This window comes from Oryctolagus cuniculus, chromosome 1 (genome assembly GCF_964237555.1).
Source record: "Oryctolagus cuniculus chromosome 1, mOryCun1.1, whole genome shotgun sequence".
NCBI lineage: Eukaryota > Metazoa > Chordata > Mammalia > Lagomorpha > Leporidae > Oryctolagus > Oryctolagus cuniculus.
This window is the reverse complement of record NC_091432.1, coordinates 84,344,294-84,359,857: the sequence shown is the minus strand read 5'-3', so window position 1 is coordinate 84,359,857 and position 15,564 is coordinate 84,344,294. Positions and strand designations below refer to the sequence as shown.

Sequence of the window (15,564 nt, the reverse complement as noted above, 5' to 3'; positions counted from 1 at the left end):
GGTCTGCGCCAGCTCTACGTTCCTGCCGCGAGTCATCTCCAGAGCGTCCCAGCTCCGTTATCCCGCCCTCTGCAAGCTGACGTCGCACTGGCCTCGCTCCAGGGCTGGTCTTCTGCCACGCCCGCTCCTCCTCACAGGCCGCGCCCGCGGGTCCCCGGGGGAGCACCCTCGCACCCCCGCGGCGCGTGGGCCAGGCCGCCCCATTGCGCATGCTCGGCGCTGCGCGGGTGGGGGAACGGTGCCGGGAGGCGGGCGCCGGGACTCGGGTCCCGCGGGGCTGAGGAGGCCTCAGCCTGACGCCGGCCACGCAGCGGCGGGAGAGCGATCACCGGGGCGGCGGCGTCCTGGAGACCCTGGAGAGATGGAAGCGGCGGCGGCGCCGGCGGCGGCCGAGGCGGCGATGCACGAGGAGCTAGGTCTGTGTCGGCGTGTGGGCGGGAGGGGCCGCGGGACCCTGCCCCACTCCCGCGCTCTGTCCGTATCGGGGCGGTGTTCTCTGTGTGCGAGACCTGTGATGTGCGGGGTGTTGTGTGTGCATGACGCTCTTAGGGTGTGCGGGTTTGGCACGCGATACCTCTCCTCGGGGTACTCGGGAGGCCTGGGTGCTGTCGGCCCCGGGCTCCGCTCCCACGCAGGAACCGGCTGTGTGGCGGACGGGCCTGCTGGTGTCAAGCCGGGCCCAGAGGGCTCAGAAGTGGGTGTGCGCTGCGGCGTGGGGAGGGCGCGGGGTGTCCACGTCGGAAGCCCGCTGGAGCCTGCGCGGTGACTCTCGCGGGTTTTTTCCAGGGATGCTGTAAGGAAGTTGCCGGCGTTTGTGTCTTGCGAACGCGGCAGCCGGTGGCTGTGGCGGGAGCGCAGAGCCGGACGTGCGCGCCGGGCCCAGCGGGAGGTACCTGTAGCTGGCGCACTTGGCCAAGTTCGTCTTCCTGCTTTCCTCTGCGCTGTCCTAGGCGACGGGGCAGCTGCGCGAAAGGAAACACAAGTAAAGGTCAGGGTGGGAAAAATGCCCTCCCAGTTAGGAATTCCACGCTGGATGGTTCAAAGTGAGCTTCAGTTTAAATAACAGGCTGATGATCTTGGAATAGTGTGCATTGCATATTGCAGTTGATTTCTGTTAAATCATAATAGAAGCAATAAATGAAACTTTGTTGAGTGTTTACTGCGTGTAAGCAGTGTGCTAGGTGTTATATATATGCATTGTCTCCTTTAATCCTCACAAGGATTTGGTGAGGTAGTGTAGGGCCTATTATTATCCTCGTTTTATAGATGTAGTCACTTAAATTTTATTAGTGGCAGAATCAAGTTATGAATGCAAGTCTAACACAGGTTTAAATTCACAAATCTTGTATTAGTGAAGATGTGGGAAGTGGGTATTCTCAGACATTGCTGGTAGGAACAGCATAATGTACCTTTTATCCTTTGACACAGAAAACATTCCATTTCTTGAGCATTTCCCAAAAGGTCATGTAACAAGTGTGTATATGTCAGGAGATTGTCATTACAGTAGTTGTAATAGAGAAAGGCTGGTAGCTATCTCAGTGTGTAATTAAAGGAAATTGGCTAGGCAGTTGTGATATACAGGGTAGCCATTAAAAGTGGCATCCAAAGATGTTCCTCATATACAATTTTATTAACTGAAAAAAGTTTCACGGCCGGCGCCGCGGCTCACTAGGCTAATCCTCCGCCTTGCGGCGCTGGCACACCGGGTTCTAGTCCCGGTCGGGGCGCCGGATTCTGTCCCGGTTGCCCCTCTTCCAGGCCAGCTCTCTGCTGTGGCCAGGGAGTGCAGTGGAGGATGGCCCAGGTGCTTGGGCCCTGCACCCCATGGGAGACCAGGAAAAGCACCTGGCTCCTGGCTCCTGCCATCGGATCAGCGCGGTGCGCCGGCCGCAGCGCGCCGGCCGCGGCGGCCATTGGAGGGTGAACCAACGGCAAAAGGAAGACCTTTCTCTCTGCCTGTCAAAAAAAAAAAAAGTTTCAGTTTATTTCATTATTTTTTCAGGTTATGTGGGTGCATTTAGCACATATTCCTTGAGCTTCTTCAGTGCACTTGAGATACTTTGTGACAAAGCAAGCTACCATTCTTGTTGTCATGGAGCTTGTTTTTAGTAAGGAGAAGCAGATAGTAAACATTTAAAGGCAATAATCAGCTAGTTATATGCTCTGTGAAGTGTTATGGAAAACAAATGCAAAGCAAGAGAAATCAGTAGTGGGCAGTTTACAGTATTTTATAACTTTTATAAAGATGGACTTCACTGAGCAAAGACTTATAAGAGGGAATTAATCAAATGAGTATCTGGGGAAAGACTATCCAAAGAAGAAAAAAGCTGCCCAAGACAAGAATAGAAAGGAGGCCAAGGTGGCTGAAGCAGAGTGATCAAGGCAGTGATGAGGCCAGGTTTTTTAGGGTGTTGCAGTGCAGGTAAAGACCATGGCCTTCACTCTGAGGGGGTGCCCCGTGACATCGCTGCTATACATTTTAAGCAGGTTCCTCTGATCCTGTTTTTTCATATGTACAATGAGACTAATGATTTCAGCCACACGGAAGTTTTGTGCTTAGGAAATGACAATGTATATGAAACATAGAGCCCAGTCATTGACATATAAGTAATCCATAAATACCGATTTTTTTCTTCCTACATAATGATATATTAGAAGCATATTATGCTATATAAGATTTTAAACTGGCGATCTTAGGCAAGAAATTAGGACTCATTATTAATAATAACTAATAATTCTGAGCATTTTTTAGTTACAAAGCATGATATGACTATGCAAAGATGTGTAAAACATGTTTTGTCAGCCAGAAGGAAATAGAGACTAAGAGAAGAGACTAATACTTCAATACCCAACGTAGTAAAAGTGCTATCAAAGGGGCCAGCGCTGTGGCATAGTGGGTGAAGCCGCTGCCTGCAGTGCCGGCATCCCATCTGGGCGACAGTTAGAGTCCTGGCTGCTCTTCTTCCTATCCAGCTCTCTGATATGGCCTGGGAAGGCAGTAGATGGCCCAAGTGTTTTGGGAGACCCAAAAGAAGCTCCTGGCTCCTGGCTTTGGATCAGCACAGCTGCAGCCATTGTGGCTATTCGTGGAGTGAACCAGCAGATGAAAGACCTCTGTCTCTCTCTTTCTCTCTTTCTTCTCTGCTTCTGCCTTTCTATAAATCTGCCTTTCAAGTAAATAAATAAATTAATGAATCTTTAAAGAAAAGTGTGATTAGAGTTAAGAACATATAAAATAAAACCTGAACACTCACCCCAGAGTAATTAAAATTTGTAGGATCCAGTTTACATTACACAGAAAATATTTCATTAATGAATCTTGGTTTTTTTTTTTTTTGTGACCAGGAATTCAGTTGTGCAGCTCTGAAAAATGCTATGATTGGTGTAAGCAAGAATAATAGTGCCTTATAAAATAAAACACTATTAAGCAATGGACATCAAACTACTTAGATATAATCATTTCTATTTACAACTGGAAAAATTATAGAGGAATAAGAACCACTAACAATTCAGTTTTATATTAGTACATTAAATATGCCACACATCTGACGTGTGATGTATTGTAGACTATATGTACACTATAATGGACGCACAGATGGAACATTCTCAAGGTAGGAGTGCTTGTACACTCTCTTTTATTGATCAGGCAGTTATTTCAGCCTGAATTTTCTGACCTAAAATTAATCTCAATTTCTAGTTTTAGACAAAAAACCATGAATTTAGCAATGTGTACTAATGTATTTAAAATGTTAATTCATTTAAACTATTCTGCTTCTGGCAAGCTAGTACATAGAGGAATGGATTTCTGCCCAAAGACATTAACTAAAACATAAGTGTTGAAAATCTAGCAACAACTTAAACATGTAACAGTCAGGAAATTGCTGCAATAACTGTGGCATGTCCACTTCACAAAGAAATACAGACATTAAATTACGGTTTTGAAATCTAAGTAAAGCAGGAAAAAGCATATCATACTGAGTAAGAAAAACCTGCAGAGTCGCAGTACACTTAGAGTAATGTTTTAAAAAATTAAATGTAAATATAGGCAAAGAAATATACCAAAATGTGAATATATTAATGAGGATATAGATGGATAGTAGGATTAGGAGTGTCTTTTCCTTTATCTGGAAAATGTACAAAACAGAAAGCAATAAACTTGCATTACTTTTATGATAACATAACAGAGGAAATCACTTATATTTTGCCAATGAACAAACTAAAAGAAAGTAGAAATAGTTTCTTTTAAAAAAAGATATAGGCCAGCGCCATGGCTCAATAGACTAATCCTCCACCTGCGGCGCTGGCACACTGGGTTCTAGTCCTGGTCGGGGCGCTGGATTCTGTCCCGGTTGCCCCGTGCACCGGCCGCAGCGGCCATTGGAGGGTGAATCAACAGCAAAAGGAAGACCTTTCTCTCTGTCTCTTGCTGTCCACTCTGCCTGTCAAAAAAAAAAAAGATATAAATTTTGCTACCCAGATCTATTAATAACTATTTAGATGGAAAGTCACTGGAGACAGTAAATACTTTATTCATTTTGAGGTGGAGAAAATATACATAGTAGGAAACCTTCCAGAATCTCTCTACAGCCTATGAAATAAAGTTCAGACCATAGCAATTTCTATTCCTAAGGGAAACCTGTATCTTAACAGCTCTCTGCCAATGCTTTCCATCTAGACACCAATTTAAAAAAAAGAACTTTTGTCCATTGAATAACTCAGTCATAGTAGAAAATGAAAAGTACAACAGAATTTTTGAAATTAAAAGTTATCTGACCACTCAGAAATTACTCTTGCTAATTTGGAAGGCAGACCGAAGTGTCATATGCTCTTATTCTGTCCCATGGCTTTAAATACTATTTATATGCTGATGACTTCCAAATTCATATCTCATAACCTGAACACTCACTAATTTGCACAGAAATCTGATTGCCTCCATGTTTGCACACTGATGTCTAATAAACATCTCAAGCTTAACATGCCCCAAATTGAACTCCTGATGAGCTTCACTGACAAACCTGTGCCTCCTGTGGCTTTAGTTATCTGTGATAGTTAACTATTGCTGAATAACAATTTATGGCTGCTGTTGGGAAACCTCAGTTCCATGCTGTCCTTTTGTCAGGACTACTTGAGTATTCTCACAACATGGCAGCTGGCTTCCTTGTAAATGAGCAATCCAAATCAGAAAGCAAGGAGGAAGGCATAATGCCTTTTATGACCTGGTATTGAAGTCATTCATCATCTCTTCTACCAAAATCTATTCTTTAGAATTTGCTAAGTCCAGCCCACATTCAAATATAAGGTAATTACATTATTCCTTTTGAAGACTGAAATATCAAAGACTTTGTAGACATTATGAAACAACCATAACATCTTAGTGAATGGCAGTTTCATTCTTGTAGATACTTAGATCCTTGAAGTCATTATTGTCGTCTCAGGAAATCAAACTGGTTCTACTTACAAAATATATCCAAAGTCTAACTACTTTTCTCTGTTTCCACTGTTGCTACCATAATGCTTGAAGGACATGAACATCTTTTTCTTGAATTTTTGGAATACTGTTATGTTTCTACCTTTGCTCCTGTAAAATCTTTTCTTCACACAGCAGCTGTCGCTCCCCCTCTTTGTGGAGGAACGACACTAGACCCTGCATTGTTCTTTTGTCTGCTCGGCCCTTCCCGGGTTTGCTGCTGGTTCTTCCCGGGTTGGCTACCGACCCTTCCACCTCCGTGGAAGGGCGGTTCCCCCTGCCACTTTCCCCACTTCCACGGGGGGAGCGGCACACCGCCGGCCGGCTCTCTCAGGGGCTGCTCAGATGTTCCTCAGGTGTTCCTCTTAGATGTTCCTGGTGCATGTTGTCTCTCTCCTCCTTTATAGTCCTCTTCCACCAATCCCAACTCTGCTACCCACACGCCGAGTACGCTACTCTCCTCCAATCAGGAGCAAGATCAGCTCCTGCAGGTCATCACTCAAGTTGTCGAGAGGCAGCTGCGTAGAAGCTGTTTACTTCCTTCTCAGCGCCATATTGTGGGAGAGCAGATGTATAGAATAAGTCTTAATTCCAGTAACTTAGTCTAGTCCGAGTTGCTCCCCACAAGCAGCCACTGTACTTTGAAATCTTGAGTCAGATCATGTCACTCCACTGCTCAAAATTGCTGCTGTGCTGTCCAGTACAGTGGTCATTAGATGTATGTGGTTATTGAACACTTGAAATGTAACCGGTTTGTCTGGATTGAAATACACTATAGGTATAAAATAGTCCATAGATTTTTTAAAAAGGTAATATGAGGAACAATTATAGAATATTTAAAATTTTTAAGATTGATTCCATGTTGAAATGATAATATCTTGGATATATCAATTTAAATATATTTAAATCAATTTCATGTATTTCTCTTCATTTTTTAAAATTTATGCCTACTAGACAATTTTATGTTTTTGGCTCACATTATATTTTTTATTGGAAGACATTGATGTAGTGGTTTTTCATGTCACTGAGAACAGTCTACTGTTACTTCTTTGATCTTACTCCTACTACTCTCCCTGTTGCTTGTTCCTCTCTAGTTACTGACCTACTTCCCTTTGCTTAAATATACCACAGAGAGCCTCTATAGCCGTTATCTTGTTCCTACTGCCTGGTCAAATACCCACATTGTGCAATTTTGCTCTTCCTTCAGGTCATCACTGTGTATCTATCCATCTGTCTATCTGGCAGGGGGTCGATTGGGGAGAGAACTTCATCTGTTTGTTTTCTCTCTAAATGCACACAATGACTGGGGCTGGGCCAGACTGAAGACAGGCCCCCAGAATTCAATGAGAGTCTTCTATGGAGTGGCAGGGACCCAAGGACTTTAACCTGCTTCCTCCCACAGTTTGCATTAGCAAGAAGCTGGAATAGAGAGTAAAATTTGGACTCAAAACCTGGGTGGTCTCATAAGGGGTATGGGCATCTCAAGTAGCATCTTAACTTTTGTGCCATATGCCCACCCAAGGTGGTCTTTAAATGCCACTTTCTCAGTGAGGCCTGCTTTGGCTCACCTGTCTTAAATTACAGACTCTGTCTCCCAATCCCTGTTTTTGTCCTTAGAATGTAATACTATCTAGCTTTTCTTTGTTTTACTTATTATTGTATGTATTGTCTCTTTTCCTCACTAGAGTTTGAATTCCATGAAGGTATGACTTATTTATTTCAGTAGTGGCTGTATCCCTGGCATCTGGTAATGTGTTTAACATACTGTATATTGGAGCCCCATTAATTCTTATGAAATTGAATAGCAAGTGACTGCAACTTCTGCTTTTGGATACATTCAATCAGAAGACACAGACCTTTTGTGTTGAAGGACTGCTGACAGCAGATATTGGTGGGGAGGTGAAGGCAGTCTCTTACATGAGACTCATAAGAAGTAAGAAAGTGATGACAGTCTTTTAGGAGAGACTCGTGAGAAGGATCCCAAACCAATAAAATGTGGTAGTGCCTGTGCCCCCTTTGTATCAGCTCCTGTAGTGTGCTGTGCCTGTAATGCTGATATGCAGTAAAAGCCATCTTGGCCCTTGCCACTCTGCTCAGTAGCAAGTCAACTACTCCAACTAACCCCTTTTATATACATATATTTCTGAAGGAGATGACCAGAGAGAGTATGGACACTGATTTGTTACCCCATACCTCACTAATTTGCTTCTGATGTGACAGTGTGAAATGACCAAGGGAGGGATATGGTAGTTATGATGAATGCTGCCTTTCTTGAACCTGATCCAGAAGCCTTTATTAGGAAAAGGATTGTGGTTCTTGATAAGACTGATTTAAAAACTTTTCAAGTTTTTTGACTTAATCTTCTTCCATACACTTGGTCTTTCAGTTTCAACAACATTAAACCAACCTTTTCCAAACAGCAAGTGTTCTCAAGCCTAAAATGCCCCCACTCTGTCTTGTGACCAATGCCAGTGCTAATATACATCTGCCAAACAGAATTAAAAATAAGGAAAGAATTACTCTATTTTTCTGTGTAGTATACCTAAATTTGAGAAAAACACAGTTATGCACTTTATATTCAGTATTTCATGGGATTTCTCAGTTATAAATGACTAATTGACTCAATTATAAGTAAATCTTTTCCATGGAGATCTAGGTTTAAGTGCTCTATTACAATTTAAAAATAAAAGCTAGTGGGTATGTAAGTATATTACTTTCTCAAGTATTTATATTTAGCTTTCTTTTAAATTACTCTTTAGATTTAGGAACTAGCTTGTATCATTCAAGCCAATATATTTGTTCCTAAAACTTGATTGCTTTACCTAATCTTAATTTGCTTGGTTTAACAAATAGAAGTGAAACTAAAAAGTTTATGGAAAATGAAATTAAAGACAGAGAGTCTTCAAAAAATTAATAGAAAATACATATTATGAAAAACATGTATTTGCATTTAAAAAGTCTTTTAAACTAAAACAAGTATCTCTTAATTCCATTTTCCCATGAACATTTTAAGTATGCTTAAATGTATTCTTAGTATGCAATGTAACAATAATTTATGCTAAAACCAATGAGAAAGTCTTACAGACTCTTTGTTTGAAAGTGCATTTCCAGGAAAATATATTTAAGCACACAACAGAACTTAAGTGTGTATCACATTGCAAACTTCTGCTTTAATGATATATGTATCTTAAATGCCTAACACTTTTAAGAAATGTTTTTTCTCTCAAATATGTTCTGCTTTTAAAAATCTACTTTTTATATACTTTTTAAAGTCTTGTGAGAGTTGAGGTGGTTACCTGGAATAATGAAAGTTTTATTAAAGTTTTAAATGTGATGGCTTAGACAAATGCACTTAAAGCAAAGAAATATACATGAAAAGATATTTTTTCACAGTCAGTAATGTTTAATGTTTCCTATACTATGTAACATTGAAAAATAATGAATTTTAGGGCTAATAATGAATTTTAGGGGATTATACTGTTGAACAAAATGAAATGAATAACACATTTGTGCACAGTTGTTCTCAGCTAATTTGAGCTTGGGACTCTGAGTCAATATTGTAATACCTATTTTAAAAATTTGCTCGTGTAAATTACAGAAATAGTATTCATAGACCATTTCAACTATTCCATATTTTCAGTTTTACCTAAAAAGATATTAAAAATAAGTTCTCTGATATTATTAAAATAAAGTTATCATTTGGATTCATATTTTTTAAAGTTTTGAGAAAACTTACCTTTTCCCTGACTTTTCATTGTTGCTGTGATCCCTTCGGCAGTATTCTTCAAATAACAGATTCTTTGGTTTTTGAAATGTTGGTAGTGATAAGTATCTTTATTGAGAACAGAAAGTGTACTTAGTATAGCACAGAACATACTGTACAGCCCTTGGTAGAAATTAGAAAGTTCAAATAGATAACAATTTGGATAAGCTGATTTAATAAAAGCAACTGAAATCAAGAGTCAGCAAAGGACACATTTAGGACTGAAAATAGCAATGTGCTTCCATTTGAAGATGAAGCTAATGTAACCAATCATGGTGGTTGTTATGGGTTAAATATTAGTAGTGTGCCTCACGCCCCCCTACTCCCAATTTTTTTTTGTTGAAGTCTCAACCCCAAGTGCCTCAGGATATAACCTTATTTGGAAATAGTGCAATTGTAGATGTAATTAATTAAGATGAGGTCATGCTGGATAGAGTGAGCTCCTAATCCAATATGACTGAACTCCTTATGAGAAAGAGGTATTTGGACACAGGCATGATTATAGGGAGAATGTTGAAAGAACATGAATAAGGCCATTTACAAAATGAGAGAGGTCTGCAAGAGAGAACCTTCCATCGTACTCCCCCAGAAGGAACCACCTTGATTTTGGACTTTAAGAGGCCCTAGAACATTGAGATTAAAAATTTCTTATATTTAAGCAACCCATTTTGTAGAACTTTGTTATGGAAGCCCTAGCAAACTAACGCAGTGGCTTCATGGGATAAAAAATGTCAGTTTACTTTGTAGAGAGTATAGCAGAAAAGAATACAGGGTTTGCTCAAACAAAAAGTGATTTAATACATTTTTAGGGTAAATGTGGAATTGTAGATATACCAATTGACCTTATACTTGAGGAAACATTTAATTTTCATTGTGCACATGTCTAGGCTGAGCCATTGTTGAGAACAAGAAACAAAAAACTCTTCAATAAGCAGTGCATGTAGAGTATCCTAAAGATTGCAGCACTAATAAAAACACACAAAAATACAAGTTGGGCAATTAAATTATGTAATTCACATTAATTACACTCTAAGAATTTAGATAATTCAATGAATTTTATCTTACACATATTAATTACATTATTAGAGGAAGAATATTTAAATGGTTTAAGAATATACTATTTGCAAGTATCTTACAATATCTTAAAAATTCATTCACTTTAAAAAGTATGATATACTGGGGCCAGTGTTGTGACATAGCAGGTTAAACTTCCACCTGTGACGACGCCAGCATCCATATGGGCGTCAGTTTGAGTCCTAGCTACTCCACTTCCAGTCCAGGTCCCTACTAATGCGTCTAGGAAAGCAGCGGAAGATGGCCCAAGTACTCCATGCACCCACTTGGGAGAGTTGGAAGAAGCTCTTGACTCCTGGCTTAGGCCTGGCCCATCCTTGATTGTTGCAGCTATTTGGGCAGTGAATCAGCAGATGGATGATTTTGCTCTCTATTTCTCTTCCTCTCTCTGTAACTCTGACTTTCGAATAAATACTTAGCATTATACAAAAAAAAGATACATTGTTCAGCGGTAAATTGAATGAAATACTGTCTTTTTTTTTTGTGAATAAACTAACAGCTTTATTAGTGAAGGCAAACATCAGATAATTGTATGAATATTATATATAAAAAAGATTCAAACTAACAGCATTGTATTTCAAAAGTACTGTACTTCTGTTTCTTTTAAAGAGACTTGTCAACTGTTTTATAAAACAAACAAAATGGGTACTCCTAAAAAAATCTGGAAAAATGAAAGTCAATTTCAAGCTGATGAACTGAACACACCTTTCTTTAAATGCAGACTATTGCTAAGAAGCAAATAAAGTCAAGCATCAGAAAGAAGATGTATGACAAATTCATGAAAGCCAGAGGAAAGGGATGTAGTAAAATTACTGCTAATCTCTCCCTCTCACAGTCAAAGACCATTCAAAAGTGGTCTTTCATACAAATATAAAATAACTATAAAGAGAGGGAATTTGAAACCATACCCATCTGAAATCCTTCATGATGCTTTTGCAATAGCTCTGATTCTCTTACATCAAAAAGGTCAAAGTTAAAGATTTAGGAAGTGGAAGGGAATGAAGACGTTTAGTTTTAAATGTACAAGTAAGGCACAATATAAAGCCACATCATAATCTGTCATGAAGGATAGAGGAAAGGACAAGAATCATACATGGTACAGTAGAACAAGCAATCGTAGTGACTGAAAAAGTGTGGCACCCAATTCAAAACTCAGACAAGATCATAACAAGAGCAACTGGACAGCATGCTTTCATATGGAGACAAGCTCTATAAAGAATCCAGTGTATCTGAAACTAGGAAGTTTTTTTTGTTTTTTAAATCATAGTAGTACTAGAGTCAAAGTTTATAATTGCTTTTGGAACAATGGATTTAGTTGAGGTGAATTCACAATGCCTTCACTTAGAAGATTCTGGACTTCTTATGAGCTATCTGTATACCATGTATGAACACAGAAAACCTTTAGAGAGCTTTTCTCTAATGATCTTCACCCAAAAATACATGCCACAATTTTCAAAAACAGAACATGTACAACTGTTGGGGTTTTTACATTACCTTGTAAGATTTGTTTGTGTGATACACTAAACGTATATATTTTAATGACAATAGAGGAAGCAGATTATTACTGGCATTAAAGTACAACCATTTCTAGACGGTTTTAAATGCCACAGAGTCCCCTGGTTAAAATGTAAAGCTGCACAGCTTGCCTATGTCATCTTTATGATAAAGTTAAAACAGCAAGAGGCTTTAACTTTCACTCTACATTTTACTGCCAGGTTTTTATTTAGATCAAGTATCGCTGCAGCATTCTGACCAGCCCAGATTTAGCAGCAAATGGCAGGAATCATATAAAATGCAATTTTTTTTAACAAAGTGCTTTTCTAAGATATACATATATATATATATATAAATAGGTACAAAATAAAGTGTCAACATTAAAAAGCTCAACTATTTAAAAGCTTTTAACTATTTAACTTAAGTAGTACATATAAAACACTGAAATGCAAGGATATGGAATCTACTAAACAGATTCAAAGTCTTTTTGTTTGTTTGTTTGTTTTTTGAAATGCAAGACCAAAAAATCAAATTCTGGTTTGCAGACAGGAAAAAAGTATCAAAAACCAGAACTCCTAACAGAGCAGCTAGAAAGGGGCAATTTTATAAACTTCATCAGCTGAATTTCTATCATGAAGCAATTTTCACCTGATTGCAAAACTGCCACATTTTGGAATACTTTTCAAATTACCAGACACACTCTGTCAAGACTTCACATACTTCCAAGTTGCAAACCTGTGCTTTGCCTTGTCTCACCTAAAAAGGAAAAACTTTAAACAATGAACTTCCATTTTAAACCATCAGATTTGAGCTTATTCCTTGTTTAGCGTGAATGCACTAGCAGGTACATTTCCACCAAACACACAGGAAAATCTTGTGCATCACAGTTCAGCTAAGGTGTTAAGACAAAATCCTTCTCAGACTTCCTTTTCCATGATGTCAAGAAGCAAGTTAGCAACACTGCTGGGTTACGGTGTGTTCTAGAATCAAACCTTCATAAGCTATAGCTTCATGTACTATGACTTACAAGTGAGGAAGAGGGGGAGAAGAAAGAAAAAGACATGGAAGCATACTATGTCTTTTGCAACAAAATGGATGTAACTGGAGACCATTATGTTAGTGAAATAAGCCAGTTTCCAAAAGACAAATATCAAAGTATTATATATATGATCAAAATTGACATTTTGAGATTGGATTATTGTTTACAGCTCTTGTCTGTACTCTTGAGGAACAGAGATCTTTCTACTTACTAGTTTTTGAATTCTTTATTTACTTGAAGGTTAAGCTTGTGACTTTAAAATAAATCATAAGTATGTCATTTGTAAAAATAAGAAAAAATGAGGAAGAAGGAGGGAAGCTGAGAGTATAGGAGGAAGGGAGGATGGGGTGGGAAATATCGTTAAGCTCTTAAATCCATATATATATAAAATACATGAAATTTGTTCACCTGATACAAATAAAATAAGTTTTAAAAACCCTGATAACACTGTATTCCAGTTCACACTGGGCTGATGCTGGCTGCCTGAATCTTAACCTCTCAAAATTTCCTTCCCCCAAGTCTGTGAATTCAACAAGGAGTACAAGTAAATCATTTATGAAATTCATTTTCTTAACATTTAAGAGAGGAAAGATACCACAAACTTTAAATTATCTGAGAAAGAAATGGAACATTTCAAACAGTTCTTATTGTTGTTGCAAGCATACAGAGTAAGGAAGTGAGTCTTTAGACTCCCTGGGAAAGAGAGCAGAGGATCAGGAGACTTGTAAGAGGCACAGTGAAAATTTTCCTGAGAAAGGGAGAGTAAATTTAAGTGTTGAAAGTCTAAATAGAGGGCCGGTGCCTTGGCTCACTTGGTTAATCCTCCGCCCACTTCACCGGCATCCCATATGGGTGCTGGATTCTAGTCTCAGTTGCTCCTCTTCCAGTACAGCTCTCTGCTGTGGCCCAGGAGGGCAGTGGAAGATGGCCCAAGTGCCTGCATGGGAGACCAGGAGGAAACACTTGGCTCCTGGCTTCAGATCGGTGCAGCGCTGGCCGTGGTGGCCATTTGGGGGGGAACCAATGGAAGGAGGACCTCTCTGTCTCACTGTCAAATAAATAATAATAAAAAAGAAAGTCTAAATAGAGACAGATCTGGAAGTTTATAGCTGTGTATGGGGGGAGGGGGCAGTCTTAGGAAAACATTGCTTCTGGAGGAGGGAGATAAATATGACAGTGGACATGCCTCTTAGACATCTGTCAGTGAAAGGAAAGAGAGTAATTGGGATGAGATGTGGAGGATCCTGAAGAAATTAAAATTAATGGGGTTGCATGCCCACTTACTCCACTTCACTCCTAAAAACACCATAATCCATAAAATAAATTGAACACCACAATACTGACTGAAGAAAACACTTTCCAACTATGATTCCAGAGCACAAAATGCTTTGAAATAGGACAGAGATTCACAAAGAATAAATTGCAAGGTATCTAAGTAAGAATGTACAATGAAAATGTAGCGTGTTATTGAAAAAAGGCAGTAAGAATAAAAATGAGGCACAGAAAAACATAAAGAGGGTCTGAGAGAAAATGGTAAAAGTAGAAGACAGGCAAATAAGATCCAATATGCGTGTAATTAGAATTCTGAAAGAAGAAAAACCACTTGACTCAAATGAGTATTTAAAGCTGTAATCCAAGCACCAAAAAGGAAACCTGTTAAAGTGAAATGAACACTATGAGAAACGGTGACTTGATCAGCCCTTGCCCTGTTGATGAACAACTTAATATGTTGTCCCTCTTAGTATTTTTTTTTTGTTTGTTCTACTTAATACTTTTGGTTGAATTCTGTAATTAATACACAGTTATTCTTAAATGTTGAAATTTAACTGAAAAGTGATCACTGTTAAATATAAGAGTGGGAATAAGAGAGGGAAGAGATGTACAATTCGGGACATGCTCAAGCTGACTTGCCCCAAATGATGGAGTTAGAAACATACCAGGGGATTCCAATTCAATCCCATCAAGGTGGCATGTACCAATGCCATCTCACTAGTCCAAGTGATCAATTTCTGTTCGCAATTGATCATAATGATAGGTCTAAGAGTCAAAGGGATCACATAAACAAGACTAGTGTCTGCAAATACTAACCGATAGAATAAAAAAGGGAAAGAACGATCCAACATGGGAAGCGAGATACACAGCAGACTCATAGAATGGCGGATGTCCTAAACAGCACACTGGCCTCAGAATCAGCCCTTAAGGCATTCGGATCTGGCTGAAAAGCCCATGAGAGTATTTCAGGCATGGAAAGCCAAGACACTCTGGGGGAAAAAAAAAAAAAAACCTAAATGAAAGATCTCCACCAGTGAGATCCCAGTGGAAAGAACAGGTCATCAAAGAAGGAGGTGCCTTTCTCTCTATCATATTTAATACCTAAATAGAAAGAATATAACTAAAAAATATAACTAAAAAATGAGAAAATAAGGATCAGAGATAGAGGAAGCTAAAATAAGTTACTTACTATGTGGGTAATAGGTAAAAGTCAGATACCATTTAAAACTGGCAAACAAAGTAGTTTAAAAAGTAAGAAGTAAAAAGAGGATTGTAAGAAGTAAAAAGAGGATAAAGGGCCTCATAAAAGATATAATGGCAAAGACAACCAGTAGAACAGCTCAGTTCGATGTGTGTGTCATCATGGACTGAAAAAATGGATAAGACTTTCTTGGTACAACTAATGGAAGGGAATATGGAATATACATTTAATAATGTATTACATGAAGGCTAATA

General features: G+C 39.2%; 1 protein-coding gene across 3 annotated transcripts in view; it reads left to right on the top strand.

Moving 5' to 3' along the window:
• Window positions 1-213: 213 nt before the first annotated feature.
• Window positions 214-15,564, top strand: part of SLC36A4 (solute carrier family 36 member 4) — a 64,343-nt gene continuing 48,992 nt past the window's right edge. Inside the window, exon 1 of one of the 3 annotated variants that reach the window (XM_051850296.2) lies at window positions 214-416. In XM_051850296.2, the coding sequence (XP_051706256.2) occupies window positions 362-416 (55 nt within the window). In that variant the 5' untranslated portion in view covers window positions 214-361. The remainder of the gene's footprint in view (window positions 417-15,564) is intronic. The other 2 variants (XM_008262768.4, XM_070076706.1) reach the window with 2 other exon arrangements.